General features: G+C 37.5%; 1 protein-coding gene across 2 annotated transcripts; it reads right to left on the minus strand.

The window, feature by feature from the left end:
• Nucleotides 1-101: 101 nt before the first annotated feature.
• On the minus strand, nucleotides 102-14,952 carry LOC128243436 (mitochondrial inner membrane protein OXA1L-like). Of its 2 annotated transcripts, none has more exons than XM_052961221.1 (8): nucleotides 14,832-14,952; nucleotides 11,692-11,820; nucleotides 10,135-10,486; nucleotides 9,474-9,559; nucleotides 8,416-8,577; nucleotides 4,967-5,071; nucleotides 1,387-1,543; nucleotides 102-708 (listed from the first exon to the last, which is right to left on the minus strand). In XM_052961221.1, the coding sequence occupies exons 1-8, from the start codon at nucleotides 14,889-14,891 to the stop codon at nucleotides 563-565; spliced, it is 1,197 nt and encodes a 398-aa protein (XP_052817181.1). In that variant the 5' UTR covers nucleotides 14,892-14,952; the 3' UTR covers nucleotides 102-562. The 2 variants fall into 2 exon arrangements, with proteins under 2 accessions (XP_052817181.1, XP_052817182.1); XM_052961222.1 differs by having other exon boundaries at nucleotides 1,373-1,543.
• Nucleotides 14,953-21,341: the final 6,389 nt, after the last annotated feature.

Below are 21,341 nucleotides of genomic sequence, written 5' to 3' on the forward strand. Positions count from 1 at the left end.
TGGACGGACAGACAGTACCTCCCACAAGATTCCTATAAAGCCATAATTTACTCTGTAAATTTAATGCTGTAACAAAATCATATAGAAAAAGCAAACACTACCATGTTTCCATAAACTTGTTCGTCAGTACATGTTATAAAACAACACGCATTAATCTATTAACAGAATATTTAGTACATGTCATAAAATAGCACACATTAATCTATAAACAGAATATCTCCCTTTGTCCCATTCTCAGTATCAAATCATTAATGAGTTTATGTCCAATAATTTAAACACATTCAAGTTAAATGGTTGACAACATTTAAGGCATTCAAACTCATTTTCATTTTAACTATCATTTATGCATTTGTGTCCAACTTAAAACTATTGAAAATTGCCTCATGATTGAGAAGTAAATATAGAAAAATAAATTAGCCCATGTTCTTACACAATTCAGGTTCAAAGCATCTTGGTTCTTTTTACTTACTTCAATGCACAGGTATAACACATTTTACCTACATCATTGACAATCAAATCAAAAACTTTGCATAAAACAAATATTTATTATTTCTTAGCCCCATTATAACTGTGAGGAGCCTGTACGTCTCTTTGTTGGGTCGTACGCGTATGTTTTTGGCACAGGGCCTGTTCCCGCTTTCTTGAATGCAGCTTCCTCGATGTACTTCCTGTTCATCCCTTCCTTTTCACGCTTCTTACGCTGGTACTCTGTAAAATGCAGTTAAAGTTCAATTTAAGAGGCACACAGAAAAATACTTATTTTGTATGCAATGTTAAACCTTGTTTCGAGATACATTCTATGTGTTTTTGATGCAGGGTAAAGTAGGTACCAGAAAACTACTGGTAGGTACTAACCAAGTGAAATGAAAAACAAGACAACTGAAAGATGGTTTGAACAGAATTAATGCAGCTGCCTGTGTTTACATGAAAGCCAATGTGTTTTTCTGACCATTTTTTTAGTAAAATTTGTGCCTCTTTAACACTTACCATTTTCATAATTTTGAAAAATAAAATTCCCATTTAAAAAAGGTCAATATATTTTTAACTTTATTTTTTAAATCTACCAGTACATTTTCGCCATAACCCTATTTGTATGGAAGAGCTGTTGTATTCTGAAAGGAATAATCTATCTTTTCCATCTATTTATTTATTCATTATTAATTTAAAGGCAGTCTTGTTCATTACTAAGCAACTGTTTAGGGTTAAAGTTTGAGATGTGGGTAAGTTTTCAACCTCTCGAGGAGATCAATGGTTCAATCACCACCTAGGCAACTTACTCTTGGCCTCTAGAAATGGATTCTTTAAGTTATCAGCTTTTATAAAAATCAAGCAGAAATAATTGAGTATGAACTTAACCATGGAAGTTATTTACCTGGGGCAACCTACCTTCCTTAAATCCCTGTATGAAGGGCTTCTGTTCCTTCTGCGCCTCTGGCACGATCTGATCAGGCATTTTCGCCAGCTTCTTCACAAAATCTGTTCTAAAGGACAGAGCCACCACCAGACTGAGAACATTGTTAATCGTCCAGTAAAATGCTATTGCCTGAAAATTTAGAAAATTAGAACCATAATTATTATCTTTTTTACATTGCCAGATATACTGACAGTAAATTTGACTGCTAGCGCCCCTCCTCATTGCAATGTGTACTGTGTGGTAAATGTGACGTCTAGCGCCCCTCAACATTGCCATGTGTACTTTGTGGTAAATGTGACGTCTAGCGCCCCTCAACATTGCCATGTGTACTGTTTGGTAAATGTGATGTCTAGCACCCCTCAACATTGCCATGTGTACTTTGTGGTAAATGTGAGGTCTAGTGCCCCTCAACATTGCCATGTTTACTTCGTGGTAAATGTGACGTCTAGCGCCCCTCAACATTGCCATGTGTACTTCGTGGTAAATGTGATATCTAGCGCCCCTCAACATTGCCATGTGTACTGTGTGGTAAATGTGACGTCTAGGGCCCCTCAACATTGCCATGTGTACTGTGTGATAAATGTTACGTCTTGTGATGTGTACTGTGTGTCAAATGTGACGTCTAGCGCCCCTCAACATTGCCATGTGTACTTCGTGGTAAATGTGAAGTCTAGCGCCCCTCAACATTGCCATGTGTACTGTGTGGTAAATGTGACATCTAGGGCCTCTCAACATTGCCATGTGTACTGTGTGGTAAATGTGACGTACAGTGCCCCTCAACATTGCCATGTGTACTGTGTGTCAAATGTGATGTCTAGTGCCCCTCAACATTGCCATGTGTACTGTGTGTCAAATGTGATGTCTAGCGCCCATCAACATTGCCATGTGTACTGTGTGTCAAATGTGATGTCTAGCGCCCCTCAATATTGCCATGTGTACTGTGTGGAAATTGTGATGTCTAGTGCCCCTCAACATTGCCATTGTACTGTGTAGTAAATGTGATGTCTAGCACTCCTCAACATTGCCATGTGTACTGTGTGGTAAATGTTACGTCATGTGCCCTTCAAGATTGCCATGTGTACTGTGCAATAAATGTGACATCTAGTGCCCCTCAACATTGCCATGTGTACTGTGTGGTAAATGTGACGTCTAGCACCCCTCAACATTGCCATGTGTAATGTGTGGTAAATGTGACGTCTAGCACCCCTCAACATTGCCATGTGTACTGTGTGGTAAATGTGACGTCTAGTGCCCCTCAGCATTGCCATTGTACTGTGTGGTAAATGTGATGTCTAGCACCCTCAACATTGCCACGTGCACTGTGTGGTAAATGTGACGTACAGTGCAACTCAACATTGCCATGTGTACTGTGTGGTAAATGTGAAGTCTAGCACCCCTCAACATTGCCATGTGTACTGTGTGGTAAATGTGACGTCTAGTGCCCCTCAACATTTCCATTGTACTGTGTGGTAATTGTTATGTCTAGCACCCCTCAACATTGCAATGTGTACTTCATGGTAAATGTGACGTCTAGCGCCCCTCAACATTGCCATGTGTACTTCGTGGTAAATGTGACATCTAGCGCCCCTCAACATAGCCATGTGTACTGTGTGGTAAATGTGACGTCTAGGGCCCCTCAACATTGCCATGTGTTCTGTGTGATAAATGTTACGTCTTGTGATGTGTACTGTGTGTCAAATGTGATGTCTACCGCCCCTCAACATTGCCATGTGTACTGTGTGATAAATGTTACGTCTTGTGATGTGTACTGTGTGTCAAATGTGATGTCTAGCGCCCCTCAACATTGCCATGTGTACTTCGTGGTAAATGTGACGTCTAGCGCCCCTCAACATTGCCATGCGTACTGTGTGGTAAATGTGACGTCTAGCGCCCCTCAACATTGCCATGTGTACTGTGTGGTAAATGTGATGTCTAGGGCCCCTAAACATTGCCATGTGTACTGTGTGATAAATGTTACGTCTTGTGCCCCTCAACATTGCCATGTGTACTGTGTGTCAAATGTGACGTCTAGTGCCCCTCAACATTGCCATGTGTACTGTGTGTCAAATGTGACGTCTAGCGCCCCTCAACATTGCCATGTGTATTGTGTGTCAAATGTGATGTCTAGCACCCCTCAACATTGCCATGTGTACTGTGTGGTAATTGTGATGTCTAGTGCCCCTCAACATTGCCATTGTACTGTGTGGTAAATGTGATGTCTAGCACCCCTCAACATTGCCACGTGCACTGTGTGGTAAATGTGACGTACAGTGCCCCTCAACATTGCCATGTGTACTGTGTGTCAAATGTGATGTCTAGTGCCCCTCAACATTGCCATGTGTACTGTGTGGTAAATGTGACGTCTAGTGCCCCTCAACATTGCCATTGTACTGTGTGGTAAATGTGACGTACAGTGCCCCTCAACATTGCCATGTGTACTGTGTGGTAAATGTGATGTACAGTGCCCCTCAACATTGCCATGTGTACTGTTTAGTAAATGTGATGTCTAGCACCCCTTAACATTGCCATGTGTACTGTGTGGTAAATGTGACTTCTAGTGCCCCTCAACATTGCCATGTGTACTGTGTGGTAAATGTGATGTCTAGCACCCCTCAACATTGCCATGTGTACTGTGTGGTAAATGAGACATCTAGTGCCCCTCAACATTGCCATGTGCACTGTGTGGTAAATGAGACATCTAGTGCCCCTCAACATTGCCATGTGTACTTTGTGATAAATGAGACGTCTAGCACCCTCAACATTGCCATGCCTACTATGTGGTTAATGTGACTGCTGGCGCCCCTCAACATTGCCATGCCTACTGTGTTGTAAATGTGACTGCTGGCGCCCCATAACATTACCACGTGTATCATGCGGAATGTTGGTAATCAGGTCAAGTTTGACTATCGATCAGTTCAACTCAAGTAACTGATTATTGATAGCACAATCTGTTTTTGACAATACCTAAATTGTTTAATTCATGTACAATAACTCGTAATTGTTATCATTACTTTTGTTATGTGTATGTTTGAATTTATTTAGTGTTGTTGCTGTAGCAAGATTGATAACGATAACATCTAAACACTTTCAAATGTTTAAATGAACTCCAAGGAGAAAATTGGTGGAAATTAGCTAAAAGCAAATAACAAGAGAAAAGAAGAAGAAAAACAACTCATTGGTTCAATGGTTTATCGATTTTGACCAAAAAATATCGATTGTAACTGATTTCAGGACTAACAAACCAATTTTCAATTATAAGCAATCTTTCAGACATCACCAGTGTGGTAAATCTGACCTCTCACCATTACCAAGTAGGTTAACTGTGTGATAAATGCCACTGTGAGCACAGGGTAAATCCAACTGCTACAACATGCTACATAGATTCAGTTATCAAACTTTTACTTCTGAAAGCCCAAATTTAAGAAGGCCTGCTAAATAAAATTAATAAAAAAACAGAATTTCAGCAAGACCGAAATGTATTTTACCAATGCTGGGCCGGCGGGGTTGTGATAATTTTTGACCACTGTTATTCATGGTACTGCCAGTACTTACGGAGGCATATTGTGAAGTAAAGAAGAAAGCAATGACGGGAAAACTCCGTAACACCCACTTCATGGTGTGTGTCATCTGGGATGCCTTCGTCGACTCCGACCCAAACTGAAAGTAATTATATCAAAATTACGTCATAAAATCATTTAATCATTTTAAAAGCAGAACTCTCCGTTCTGGCCAGTATGTTTGTTTTTGTTTACAAATGAATAAATATATAGCAGCTTGAATTAGGCCTCTTATAAGCTTATACCTTATTATCTGAAAGCAATTATTGTCAAGAACATGAGTTTCAATCAATACATACACATGTATAACAGACATAAATTGTGATTGATAAACTATTAACTACTTCCTAAGTTATAAGGCATTTATGGAAAATATTAATAACTGATAACAAGATTGTAACCATGTATTCAATAGCCAAAAAAATATACAAATATTAAATGACTGATTGGTCCTAAAGGAATAACAGTGATCTTCTATTGACTCATAAGGTAGAAAAACTGTGTTTTCAACACTTTTCTTTCAAATATCCTTCACTTTTCTTCATAAGAACTATTGTTTTCGATATATACTCAACCTTTTCAATTGAAACAATTTTATTAACTGTGGTACTGCTTATTTGTGAGAAAGAGTGCATCTTTAAAGAAAGCCATCTATCATTGAGATTCAAAGAAATAATATGTACTGCTATCTTAAATTAATAATTATTTTTTATCAATTATTATATAAGCGTGGATTACATTTAACACCATAAAGATGTTACTGATATGATATGACATATTAAAGAAAGGGAATTCATACAACCAAAAAGAGCACTTTTATTTTATAACCAGTACTGTAAAAAAATAAAATAAAAATTTACATTTTGAACTATAAAATGAAACCAGGAGCACTGATTTTGTATAAATGATGGTAGGGTTAAATTAAATAACAACAGTGTTATAGCTTGAGAGTTATGGAAGGGTCCTACACCTTCCTTATGAGACCAGTATATAATGGGCACCCTGCTGCCCTAGTGAGACCAGTATATAATGGGCACCCTTCTGTCCTAGTGAGGCCAGTATATAATGGGCACCCTTCTGTCCTAGTGAGGCCAGTATATAATGGGCACCCTTCTGTCCTAGTGAGGCCAGTATATAATGGGCACCCTTCTGCCCTAGTGAGACCAGTATATAATGGGCACCCTTCTGCCCTAGTGAGACCAGTATATAATGGGCACCCTGCTGCCCTAGTGAGACAAGTATATAATGGGCACCCTTCTGTCCTAGTGAGGCCAGTATAAAATGGGCACCCTTCTGCCCTAGTGAGACCAGTATAAAATGGGCACCCTTCTGCCCTAGTGAGACCCGTATATAATGGGCACCCTTCTGTCCTAATGAGACCAGTATTAAATTGGCAACCTTCTGCCCTAGTGAGACCAGTATATAATGGGCACCCTTCTGTCCTAGTGAGACCAGTATATAATGGGCACCCTTCTGCCCTAGTGAGACCAGTATATAATGGGCACCCTTCTGCCCTAGTGAGTCCAGTATATAATGGGCACCCTTCTGTCCTAGTGAGACCAGTATATAATGGGCACCCTGCTGCCCAAGTGAGACCAGTATGTAATGGGCACCCTTCTGTCCTAGTGAGACCAGTATATAATGGGCACCCTTCTGTCCTAGTGAGACCAGTATATAATGGGCACCCTTCTGCCCAAGTGAGACCAGTATATAATGGGCACCCTTCTGCCCAAGCGAGACCAGTATATAATTGGCACCCTTCTGCCCTAGTGAGACCAGTATGTAATGGGCACCCTGCTGCCCAAGTGAGACCAGTACATAACGGGCACCCTTCTGCCCTAGTGAGACCAGTATGTAATGGGCACCCTTCTGTTCTAGTGAGACCAGTATATAATGGGCACCCTTCTGCCCAAGTGAGACCAGTATGTAATGGGCAGCCTGCTGCCCTAGTGAGACCAGTATATAATGGGCACCCTTCTGCCCAAGTGAGACCAGTATATAATTGGCACCCTTCTGCCCTAGTGAGACCAGTATATAATGGGCACACTGCTGCCCTAGTGAGACCAGTGTAAAATGGGCACCCTTCTGCCCTAGTAAGACCAGTATAAAATGGGCACCCTTCTGCCCTAGTGAGACCCATATATAATGGGCACCCTTCTGTCCTAATGAGACCAGTATTAAATTGGCAACCTTCTGCCCTAGTGAGACCAGTATGTGATGGGCACCCTGCTGCCCTAGTGATATTAGTATGTGATGGACACCCTTCTGCTTTGGTGAGGCCAGTATGTGATGGGCACCCTTCTGCTTTGGTGAGACCAGTATGTGATGGGCACCCTTCTGCTTTGGTGAGACCAGTATGTGATGGGCACCCTTCTGCCCTAGTCAGACCAGTATGTGATGGGCACCCTTCTGCCCTGGTGAGACCAGTATGTGATGGGCACCCTTCTGCCCTGGGGAGACCAGTATGTGATGGGCACCCTTCTGCCCTAGTGAGACCAGTATGTGATGGGCACCCTTCTGTCCTAGTGATATTAGTATGTGATGGGCACCCTTCTGCTTTGGTGAGACCAGTATGTGATGGGCACTCTTCTGCTTTGGTGAGACCAGTGCCTGATGGGCACCCTTCTGCTTTGGTGAGACCAGTATGTGATGGGCACCCTTCTGTCCCAGTGATATTAGTAGGTGATGGGCACTCATCTGTTTTGGTGAAAGATGAAATGAGTTTCCAATTCTCATTTTTAATTCATTATGCTTCAATCTTAAATTAATTCTTAATACTGTTACCCATCGATTTTTAAAACAATTGAGTTTTCTAAGATTTTAATTGCATTTTTATGTATTTACCAACCTTATTTGTAAATCTGCTTCTGCCCTAATGAGACCAGTTTATAAGTGTCTATCATCCAGTATTGTCAAATATTTTGGTGGTAAAGGTAATAAGCACAACAATGGCATTTGGTTTCAAAAGTGTACACATGGTCCAAATCATTGCTGTAACTAGTAGGTCAAGGGTCAAAGTAAAGCTCAACTGAGGACTACATAGGGCTGATATGTTTGCAAACTGCACAAAAATTTAGTTCTGAATCTAAATTCCATTGCTGTATGTTAAAAACTGAGAAAGTAGGTCAAAAGGTCACTGTCAAGGTCATCAAAGGTTCATATTGATAATTGTTTTCAAAACTACACATGGTCAAAATTGTATTACAGTAGCTTAAAAATTTATGGCAACCAGAGATCTGTGAGGACTTCATTTTATCAATTTTGAAAGGGCACCATCAAAAGAACATCCGAATGAGTTGACCAGCTGGTTAGGGAGGTGGTGTCCTTTGAAGCAATTGTTGACGTGCAGGCAGATGATGGGAAAAGCTTACCCTCAGCACTTTGTGCTCAGGTGAGCAAATAATAAAATTGATATCCCAGTACAGCAAAATGGACAGTCATTACCTCTATTGTAGCAAGGATGGTTACAGCTGTGATGGCTGGTAGGATGTAGGGGTCAGCAATGGTCATGTCTGTGAACCACAAACACCCTCCTGACTTCAGCGTCATTACCGGCAAATCACACATCTTTCGCAGGCCAATGAACATTGACACCATGATGGGAACCTGTGCCATGAAACACTATGTCATATCTTACACTGATCAGCATAATGTGTGGTGATATTTCTAAAGGTTTCATGACTTTTGTACAAAAAATCATTACTATATATAAACAGTGGATAATATTTTCATACAGATAAACAACTAGAACCATTCTATATTTATGAGTTGTGATATTTAACATTTGTGAAATAGAACACAATCAATACTTTTTTCACTGACCAGCATTAAAGCTGCACTCTCAGATACCAGTATACCATTTTTACAACCTTTTTTTTTTTGGAAAGAACAAATTATTTTTGTGTAATTATATGCAAACCAATGATAAAAGATTGCTGACAAAAGATCAGATTGCAGATTTTCAAATTTCCGTACTGAAATTGATTTTTTATTGATTAAACTGTTACTGACGATTTAAGATAAATGCATAAAACATCAATTTTTAAACATAAATATAAAATCTGCAAATAAATGATTTGACTGGTCTTATATGACTGGTTTACATGCATTTTGGCATAAATTGTAAACCAAAGACAAAAAATAATAAAGTTGTCAAAATGTTTGATCTGTAAAATTAAACAAAGGCCAGATTAGCCTTTGTATTTATAGGACAAACTTTTTTTCTGAAAGAGCAACATTATGTTCTTTTTTAAATGATTTGATAAGATCATCACAATTCATTAATTATTTTGTAATAATATTACAGCGTAAAATAAGTTTAATATTGTTTAAGCAGCCTTTCAGAACTTAATATTGTATGATAATTTATCATTGAAAACTGTATTTAATGAATAAGTTAACAGATCGTCATGAACAGGCAATTCCAAGAAGGAAAATAATAAGAATCCAATCAGCAGATTTAGTTATAAGCAGAATTTATCTTAGCTAAATATACTACAAACCTGCATAGCAGGGAACTGAAACATCTTCCAGGGCTGGAGATTATTCCTAATAGTATACTCCTGCAGTGATTTCCGGCGTGTGTCCGCTGTAGAAAAAGGTTAACTTCACAGTGTTTTATATCAAATATAAAATAATGTTCTGTCATTAATATAAGTCATTGTACACATTGTCACCTTAGTGCAAGAACTCAATATCTGCTTCTATTTCTATATGCAGTTATTAAGTTATTGCACGACATGTACCTGTGGTCAGAGTTAAACCATAGGATATGAACATTTATGATATATGCTTTCTGGTTTTTAATATTTGATATTTGAAATTGATATTTAACTTTTTCAAACACTTTGATATAAAAAATTATAGCCCCCTCTAAGTTCTAAATCGAACATTAGCGTGCACAGGGCTGGCACACAATTTCAACAACTTCATTTCCGAAACGACATTAAATGTGCATACAAATTGGCGCAGTTTTTCTAAAAATAAATTTAAAAGTGAATATTTCACTCGTGGCGTAGCCTTTATCATAATTTGTACAAAAAATGAAATTTGACAGAAACTGTGACAGTATCATATAACTATGGTCTATACCATTATAAAAGGTGAGTGTAACTAAACCTCGGATGTTTTAATAAATGTGAAAAAACAGAAATATTCACTTACCCAAGATAGCATTCCCGGTTGTTTTGGCATCCTCAACCTGTCTCTGCAGTCTCTGCACTGTCTGAGAATGGTTCCCCATATTGATGGCAAACTTTCTTTGCCTGACGTAGATGGGCAACAGTATTAACCTCAGTGCAACAGCTGTCAGCGTGATGCAGGCATACCAAGGCATGTCTATTGACACATGGAAGAACTCTAGCAGAGCCTGCATGCGCCCTGGCGGATACCATGATGCCAGGCCGAGGCTCTGTAGCGTTGGCTCCCCAAGTGCAGTTAAATCTGGAAGATTGTCGATTAATTCCAGTTTAGGAGGGGCAGGTATGTCAGGTATATATCCTTCAGGTATCTCTGTCTGTAAAAGCAAGTGTAGTAAAGGTCAGGGGGCTGATTAATACAGGATTTTAAACGTTACTTAAATTATCTTTAATCGAATCCATTAATATCCATGTTTTGTACCTGTAAATTTTGTAATAAAATATTGTTTGAACTAATTATCTTAATACTGTATAAATGTCACAAATAGCAGTACATATTTTTTAATTTTCATAATTTCGTGTTTATTTTCATTGCTGACTTAAGTTTGATGCCTACCAGAAAGTAGCAACATAATGAAACTTTGACACTGAAATAATATTGATTCATAGTTTTTTTTATATTTTACAATGATTGTGAAACAAGTCATAACAACATTCTATTAATCACTCTTGTTGGCACGCTTGGTTTGGGGGAAATGGAGATTCCCAAAGAAAACCCACTTACAGTTGTATTGATCGGCTTGGTGACTACAACAAAACTCACATGGGAATTGTACCCCAGTTATGCTAACTGGACAACCTATTTCAATTCTTGACTACATGCATTAAGATCATTTTTATAACAGCCCCCAGGAGTCCCAATTTAAATGTATACCTTTTAAAGTTAAATATGGATCCTTTCAGAGGTGTTCGTTATATCCAGATTTAACTGCAGTACATCAAATAGCAAATTTAACTTCTTTCTTTGAAAAATTCTGTATAGAAAATTTAAAACACCAGCGTGCAGGGACTGCCAAATTGCAAAATATGTAAAAAAAAATCTCATAACATTTGTTAAAACCTGCTCAAAGTTAACAATTAACAAGCAGTGATTTATTTTGGAAATATTTATACCATATTTTCCTACCTAATAGGACTTAGAGAAAATACCAAACTTAAAATACATTATAATAGGAAATAAACACGTGTTAATCGTTAAATAGATACATTTTACTCTTTAAGAACTAGGTGTGCAAAGATGTTGTTTATTTTACATAAATACGTTGCTTTTAAATTCATTTATGTTAACTGTGTCCACTTAATTGGGATATGTGTAATATTCTGTATTTTTAGGAAAAATAAACACTTTTTTGCGAGGGAGAACAGCCATTAGAAGGCAGTATAAAATGCACCAATAAAATCACTGACAAGATTGGGCTGGTCAGTCAGATGAGTTTTGCAAGCCCTGACATGGTATTGCACTTGAGGGGCATATTTATCATATAGTATTAATATTTGAATATCATTCTGTCTGAAACCCAACCTTTGTACTGGCATGTCTGGCTGTTAGAACACACAGGGCCTGGAATCTTCCTGCCTTCAGGTGGCGCTGTATTCGGTGCTGGAGTTCTCTGTTTGCATGTATTGTGTGGAGACGCCTTGAAAATGAATTCTGCAAAATTAAACAAATTATATAACTTATTTTTACAAACCCCCTTTCATTTTCAGTTCCTATATTGTTTTATGCCAAAAAATTCCATTTTCTAAAAGCTTTATAAACACTAGTAAACACAGTTTTCGAAAATGATATGAAAACTGAGATTTGATTGTTTGTGAGCAGTATTATATCACTGGTTTCCATACTCTTATACAAAAATTGGCTCATCCCAATACAAAAATAAGAGCTGTCACGGTATGCCCCGGAATGTGACATTGACCTTAGAGGAACACATGTGGCAGGTAAATTTTAAAATCTGTCCATACAATAGAAACTACAGCCTAAACCCGACAACCTATAGCCTATGTCCTTATACACAACATTCCATTGTGAATAAACACTGAGTGTGACCAGACCTTAGGGGTAGGGACATGGGTCTTTTCACAACACGTCGTCTCGAAATGTGAACACATGTGGCAAGTTATTTTAAAATATGTCCATACAAGAGAAAGTTTGAGCCGGACACTTAGTGTGCCCTAGATCTTAGAGGTACTCAACACATCGCCTGCTATTTCAAAATCTGCCCATACAAGAGTAAATTACAATCCGAACATGAAGTTGAGCCAGACACACGTTCTCACATATCAACCTTTTGTTAGGTACTTTCCCATTACTCCCATTATAAAAATATACCCACTAATTAATACCTTACTAACCCTAACCAACAAGTGCTACATGTACCTAACAAATGTATCCTCTATAATAAACGAAGGATTAGTGCCAAATTGAAATATATACATGTACCCATTTGTGTGTGCAGACAGACAGAAGGACGGACAGATGGATGGTGCAATTTTGATATTCCCACCAGGGTCATAAAAAATTTGTCAAAGCAGTCAATCTATGAGAGTACAGAACAGGTTTAGTAGAATTATATTGTCCAGACTAATTCCTTTTTCTGCTCATGTATTCTTTAAAAGCTATAGTATGTTAGCCGATTTGAATATATGAAATGTTTTCATGCAATGTTAAAAAATAATTGCACAAGAACGAATGTAAGTACCATTTTGTTTAATGATCTCAAAAGCAATAGTGGGTCATTTTAGAGGCATGACCAACTGATGTTCCAAGTATAATGTTCCTGGGTGCAAGCATTCTTTAGTTCTTAAGCGGAAAACATTTTTCAGTGCTTAAACTAATTGTTTTTCTCTCCAATCCTGTAAGTATTTCCATGACATGGCCCAAACAATAGTCCACCTAAATGGCCGTCAAGGAGTATTTTTATGATTTTTTACTATATATATATGGCAGACTCGAGACTTCCACCATCCAAGCATAAAGTAGCAAACGCTCCTTGCTCAGAGAATCCTCATGGCCACAGTTATGAAATTATTTCTGTTACGAATTCGAATTTCTACAAAATATTATTGCCTACTGGTGGTGGTGTTATTAGTTTATATTCCGGGTCCTGGTGTGAACACATTGAAGGGTCGGGGAGTGACAATTCAACCACTGCACACCTATCCTGGGTAGACTATCAGGCGGTTAACCAGTACTAGGTGCCTTCACCTCTGCAAGGAACTGATAACTTCTGTACATGTCAGGGGCAGTGGTACAGTGTGAATGGTCATAGAAAGGATTTCATAACCAATCACAACAGAACTTCAAAAGTGACCTGGTCTGCCCAGGAATCGAATCCTGGTTGTCTGATTCACCGCCAATGCTCTACTGATTGAGCTAACTGGGGAGACTCATTATTGCCTACTTTAAACACATATTTATTTATGTCATTATGCCAAAAAACATATTCAGACACATAACACATTAACATGTGCCGATTGTTTATCAAGTATCCGAATACCTGTAAATCTGGGACAAATCTGACAGTTTGTGAACATGTATAAAACGGTATTCATGACCAAGAATATATCAAAAGTTTCAAAAAAATATTTTGTTAAGGGGAGATAATTATAATAGGGCAGGATGACAAAAATTTGTGAACGCGGGAACGCTTGACATGCTACTCTACTAATTTCTTACTGGTTGAGAAGCAGTTTCCGACGGAAAGCAGTTTCCGACAAATCGCTTTTTCGCGTACTTTCTTTAGATCTTCATAAAGAAGGTACTGCAATTCATCGATATGGTAACTAGGCAATCAAAAGTTGAAATTCTTACCGAGACACGTTAGTAACTTTTATTATTATCTAATGTTTAATGTTTATTTTTCATTTTGTACACAAACTTGCACGTGGGGGATCGTCACGCGCAGCGTATTGCGCATGCGTGTGAACCTAATTTGCATATCTATCAATAGCTACAAGGTTTTCCTAAATTGATTTATACAAACAATGATATTGTGTACATATTTGTGAACACTGGTGTCATGCTTGTTTCGCCACCACATTCACTAAAATGTATACCAACACAAGTTTCTATCAGAAATGAATCAACATATCATTGGTATTCAGTGTCTGCCTGATTTCGAGTATGACTTAACTGTCGTAAATTTTAAGGTTTAAATTTTTCGTAAATGCTGAAGAATGAAATAATATTTCTCTTATTACAGTCTTATATTTAGTATATTTAATAAATGTATAATAAAAGCACACAATAGGCACCTTAAATCTGCCCCGCATTCGATTTGTCGGAAACTGCTTCTCATTACAAGCTAATCAGAACAGTGTAAGTACCCTCTGTGCGCCCCTATTAGATACACTATATGTGACGTCACACATGTGAAAAATATATCGACAATAGCAGCTTGAGCTGTAGTTCTCTAAAATGTTAACAATTTAAGTAGGTATTTAAACACGTATAAATAATTCAATAAAAACGTATAAAAACTGTCGGAAACTGCTTCTCAACCAGTATGATTATATCCGAAATGTGTAATCCAAATAACTATCTACCTGTCAATGTCAAATGCTTTTTTTTCCATCTTAAATCATGTTAGTAACAAATGCATACGAACTCAAAATACATTTAAATAATTAAACGAAATGAACTAATAATAACTGCACAAATACCTGGATACTTCTTGGCAGGGATTTATGACAGAAAATCACATTTCTCATGGAAGTGGCCATTTTGGTTTAAATTTTTAAGTCATAACGTCCATGTTAAGACGGACACTTTACAATATTTTCAAAATGCTTTCATATTAGTGTGATGAAATTTCAAAGTTGGGAGAACGATATGTTTTTGGTCCCAAATCAAAGTCAGTGAATTCAATGGCAGTAATGTCAGGTGCATTGAAGTAACGAACTATATTTAAGACATTGAATTGTCACTTAACTCTTCTGTCCATATTCGAAATGTCTTTTCACACAATACTGTACATGTATGTAGTTATGCGTTCATTCATTTGGAATTCATAAGTACGACATGTATGAAATAAAATAAATTTCCGCGTTTGGATCTAGATTATTATAGATAGATTGCATATGGAAAAGGGATTAGAAGGCGAGAGGGGTGAGATGGGAGGAAGCGAAGGGCGGGAAACTGATAGAAAGATTGGAGAGAAAGAAGAGGGAAAGGGAAAAGAAATAGGATAAAGAGGAGGGGGATGGCGATTAAAAGGAGAAGAAAAGTAGGGGGGTAGGGGTGATTTGAGATGGAATTTAGGGGAGAAAGAGGAAAAAAGAATGCGGTAAAGCAATATAACTGATGGAGGTATGAAAGTAATACAGGCGACAGTGTAAACTGAGTAGGGAAGAAGAGCGAGGAAGATGATTAAATGCAGAAGTTGAGAGCACAAAAGGCAGAAAGATCTTGCCACATGTGCGACCACATACACATGTACGATGGTGGCTCAAAGAGCCAGAAGGAAAGACAGGAGAAGCAATAATAAAGTAAACCGGAAGTGATATTTGTGCAGGAATGCCCTAAGTTCATTCGAAATAGGAAACCAACAGCAATGTTAATTGCATTACAAGGAATTAACAACGAACACCCTAAAGGTTATGTACAAAAGAGTATGATATCAAATGCAAACATAAAATAATCTTTCTGAATTAGTGCCAATGTTGTTTAAATATATTCATTTCTTACAGACTGGACAGTTTGTACATTTCTCTGTTAATCATAAACATAGGTTTAACTTATCTTAAATAGCCCATGCTCTAAAATCTACACAGCTGGATTTTAAATCATTTTCTATCCAAAAATATAACTTGGTCTTTTTAATCACATTTTTATCTTCTTTTTTTTCGTAAATGACCATGCAGTCTTTAATAATTCTCATCTTTCAAAGCATCGGTTACTGCCTTTTCCGCATGCGAAGCACGGACCGCCAGATCTGCCCGAATCTGGGGATGTGCTGTACACGAAATCGTAAATGGCGACGGAACCGTAACCGAAAGTGAAGCTTGAATAGTCACTGAATGCCTAGTTGGAACCATTACCATAGGGTCAATATAGGCAAAAACGACCTCTTCCCACAGGTAATAAGGATGACGAGGACTGACCAGGCAGACGACCATTAATTAAATCTCGACCCTTTCTTTTTGTCAAACGTTTCCTCTAAAGAGCTCTGACGTCGGCTCTTTGGATTCCGGTTTCGTAGTCACAATCGCATCATGTCGTGCTGTGTTGAATCGAACTGTATATGGCAGTTTTCCAAACCGCCATAAGAACTTCCTGCAATCCTAATAAATGTTCCTCTAATGTAGCTTGAAATCAGACTTTGTTGCCTTCAAAATGCCGTCATAAGCTTTTTGACTATGAAGAACTGAGTAGTTATGTCCATGTACTTCCTAAAAAGGCTTATTAAAATAATCCACGTGGCAAATCTCGCGCTTCAAATACCGCCACTAAACGCTCATTAGCTTTATCAAAAGAAAATAATTAAAATCAAATTCGTAACTAAAATTAAGAAAAATATATGTCAAAAGCATCATTATCTAATGTTATAACAAATTGTATCATATTCATTTCAAATTACGATCGTGTGCACTGATTTATACTTGCACCCGTACACAATCGGCGAGTGCTCCTATAAAAGTGTAAGTCATAATATAATTAGGTTTTAGAAGCAAAGCTTGCTTCTTTATCGTGCAACTGTATAGCACTGTCAAACGGACCCCCCAATTTAACGTCCCTCCCGGAAGACGATTAGAACTTTTTGAAGTGCTGCTGCGGGGAATCGAACCTACGACTCCTGGATTGACAGTCAAGTGTGTTACCACTAGATCACGGATCCGCCGTAATTTTATAAAGCACGTGGGTGCTATCACAGCTCGGTTAAATTTACACTGTTTGAAAAAGGGTTTAAAGCAACAATCTGATTGGTTGTTGGTAAAGACCTACGACCAATAAATAAAAATAAGACACTGTGTGATTGACGATCTTAGCGCCCGATTTGTTATTGGTATAAAATTTGGTTTCTTGCGAAAATAAGCTTTTGACAGTTTGCCTGATTTGTTTGTAAGTATTTTATACATAGATGAGATAGTATTATTTAAATTACTCTTCGTGGTTTCAATAATCATATTTACATAGGTTTTTTATTTCACCTTTTCTCTTATCATATGAAACCGTACACGTCTGTGCTCTATTACTATACTATTGCGTGAAAGTCGTGACAGCATACATAGTACTGTACATTATTAGTGGATATTATGATAGGAAACTTTAGTTTCTGTACCTCTGTTCATATTCTCCTCCCCCCCCCCCCCCCCCCCCCTCGCCCCCACCCCATCAGAAACAGACATTTAAAAGAGCCCACTACACAGGGAATGATAATAACAAAAGGATCATGATGGCCCTAAATTACTCGCTTGAGTGACAGTTTTAAACCTTCGTTTTTTTTAAGAGTATGCTTAAGTTTATTGGTTGATAGCAATGTAATTACGTATTATTAAACTACGATCAAGTATTGTCAAATGTTGTAGTGAATAAGGTAGTCCAAGCATAACGTACACTGATATTTGTTTTCAAAACTGTACACTTGCAACAAATTTCAATGCTGTAGCTTCAAAAAAAGGAAGTAGGTCAAAAGGTCACAGTATAGATCATCTGAGGACAGCATTGATATTTGTATTCAAAATTGCACACATATGGTCTAAATTTCATTGCTGCTGCTTCAAAAATAAGAAAGTAGGTCAAAGGTCACAGTCAATGTCATCCAAGGAAAACATTGCTATTTGTTTTCAAAACTGAACACATGGTCCAAATTTCATAACTTAACTTCTAAAATAGAAAGTAGGTCAAAAGGAGGGGGTCCAGCTTTGGCCACAAGGGCTTAATTTGAATACACTTGGTAGCTTGCCATCATATGATGCTACATAAAAAATAACAAAGGTCTGGGCCTTGTGGTTTGAGAAGAATATTTTCAAAGATTTCCCATTAAAAGGACATTGGAAATCTTTTAACCCCAGGACTAGCTCATTTTGTCCCCAGGTGCATATTTTGAACTTACTTGATGCAAAATATCAAGTCAAGTAAAAATGTTTATACAAAGTCGGATTGTGTAACAGGACAACATAAGCTCTAAATAGCTTTTAGCACTGACTAAGATCAAGGGCCTAGGCATAGCAATTTCCGGGTGAGGAAACTTGTGACCCCTGGGGCAATGCCAGCTTTAACCCTAGGGGCAAGATTTGAACAAACTTGATAGAGTACCACTATATGATGCTACATGTACTTGCAAAATATCTAGGGTCTGGGCCTTGTGGTTTCAGACAAGAAGATTTCCCAATACAAGTATGTTAGTAACTTGTGACCCTCAGGGCGTGGGTCAGTTTTGTGCCAATAAGCATAATTTGAACAAACTTGGTGTAGGACCACTGTATAATGCTATATACAAAATATCAACGGTCTGGGCCTTGCGGTTTCAGACAAGATTTTCAAAGATTTCCCTATATATGCATGTAAGAACTTGTGACCTTCGGGGCAGGGCTAGTTTTGACCCTTGGGGCATAACTTGAAGAACTTGGAAGAGGACCACTAGACAACGTGACTACCAAATATCTAAGCTTAAGCTCTAACGGTTTTTGCAAGAAGTTTTTCATTTGGAATTCATTTTTTTAAACAATTTAAAAAGTGCACCATCCAAGAAACATCCCATTAAAATTCTACCAGGAGGTTTAGGAGATGTTGTTTGAAGCAATTGTTGACACCTGAAAGCCCGACGGTGGGCAAATGGGACAACCTCACCCTGAACACTACAAGTCAGCTAAAAATCCTTTAAAAATACTTCCAGAAATATGGTGTGTTTGCAAGCCATGTTAGTTTGTAAAAGTCATGCTGCCATTCAGTTGAGCTACTTACTTAAAAAAAAATTGTCAGACACCGTTTTTTTAGGGAAAAAAATATAAGAAATGTTCGATATACCAATTTCCTTCAAGTGATGTTAGTTTGTTCTAGTTTATGCTTCTAGTTTGCCAACTCTGTATTAAAATTGTTCTTTAATGCCTTCAAAACGCCACTTTATTTCCTGCTCTGTCTAAATTAGCTTTTTTATTTTCGAGTAGTTTTGTCCATGTGCTTGTGGCTTTGTTCTAACAAATCAGTATCAGTTTAATTGCATTTGAGTCATTATCATCATCATCAGCAGCAGCAGCATCAACAACAGTAAAACCACCCCACCATCATCATCAGCAGCGGTAGCAGACTTGTAGCTAATACTGGTTGTCAGATGATTATGTAATATATTAGTCAAGCCTCATAAGAGATTATGTTGTTTATAGAAGTCATAATGTAACAAGATTTAAGCTTTAGTTAAAACTGAAAGCAATAGCAACACTATTGATTGTAGTTGTAATTATACTAGCTGTAAAACAAATACTCAATAGTAGTGTTTTCAATTAATTATTAATAGCATATGTAATTATGATACTGATGCTCTTGGAGATGCTGAGTTCCATCTAAAGTTTATTTTCACCAAATGCCATTCAAGAATTCAATTTTCAATTTCAATTTGCACCAAATGCCATGTTCAGTTGCTAAAAAGGGGGTGGAAATTTCTTGGCAGTTAATTAAGTTCTTGATTTTCTACCAAGACTGAGGCACATGCCATATTTGGAAAAAATGTATATAAGGGGGTGGAAATTTCTTGGCAGTTAATTAAGTTCTTGATTTTCTACCAAGGCTGAGGCACATGTCATATTTGGAAAAAATGTATATTTCCCTAAACTGTTGTATATCGATGACCTTCCATTAAATAACTTTGTTTACTTCTACATTTGCTCCAACTTTTTACCAGTTTTCGCCAATCTTCGTTAGTAAAGTTCTGTCGGATAAAAAAGTAGGACATTAGCATATATCCTAGAAAGGCCTTATGAACACAAGAAAATTGCCAATTGGCAAGAGTTTAAAATTATCAGGTGATGGTTCTAGGGCACCAAATGGCCATCTTGCTCATTGTTATGGATGTTAATTATCCTTATCACATCAGAACTTGTTGTTTTTAATGTAAAATGTGCTAAGCCATAAAATAATTGTTTGTTTCAGGTTTTTATAAAAAATATTTTGGTCCATTTCTCAATCCACAACTGCATGCCTTTTGCCCCACACCCTGGGGATCCACTGGTCATCACAACGTCTGGCTCGACTGTTTGTGTACTATCAGGTTGCCCAATAGGTTTCCCTAGGACAGCACAGCTGGTTCCCCTTGTAGATGATTGAAGCTCTTCCCTGGAAGTTAATATTAACAAGTAGCTTTTCCCAGGGTATTTTTTTTAATTCACCTGTTTGACAAACCATCAATCTTTGTAATGCTTCAGATGGCCATACTTTTGGTATCTTTGCTTTTCAGAAGAGTCAACTTTTCCATCCTGAAAGCCATTCTGTCCATTTCAAATGTCAGCCCTGACCCTAAACCTTTTAATTGCCTTGAGAAATAATGAAACCTGAAACAAACATATCAATTTTTTATGCCTTAATATAATATACTAAAGACAGAAACCTTTATATGGAAGTTTATTTTTTCCACCTTTCTATTTGAAAGAAAGTGAATAGTACTTGATATTGAACATTAAGAAGATGCAGCTAAAATAAGTTACTTCAACGACTATTTTCTTCATTGTCTTTAATTGCTCCTTAAATATATTCAAATCGACTGTTTCTTCGAATTGATTAAATATCTGTCTAAAAAGAAAGAATAAAAAGCATATGTATGTGATAATGAATTTGCCATGAAATTATTAATACAGTCATTATTTCTTTATGCAAGAAGAATTATAAAGAAAATGCAAAGAAGATTTTCACACAAAAAACGACAAATATTCAAGCAGTTATGTCTTCAACTTTTCAAATTCGTGGTTTTCAGAATTATTCATATATATATATATATATATATATATATATATAGTTTTGTAATACCGTACATGTGGGCAGAATCGTAGTCCTCAGACCAACGTTGTGGGAGGTACACCGTAAATGTGGGCAGTACGAAATCTTCCCAAAAATACGGTACCTTTATTTCATTCATTTGGTCTTCAGGGGTGATAATTTAATGTTCAAAGATCTGCCCACAATTCGCCAGCTTGGGTTGTGGGAAAAAAAAAATAATATTTGGCTTGCCTCCCTTGATATAT

This window comes from Mya arenaria, chromosome 8, assembly GCF_026914265.1.
Source record: "Mya arenaria isolate MELC-2E11 chromosome 8, ASM2691426v1".
In the NCBI taxonomy this organism is placed as follows: Eukaryota; Metazoa; Mollusca; class Bivalvia; order Myida; family Myidae; genus Mya; species Mya arenaria.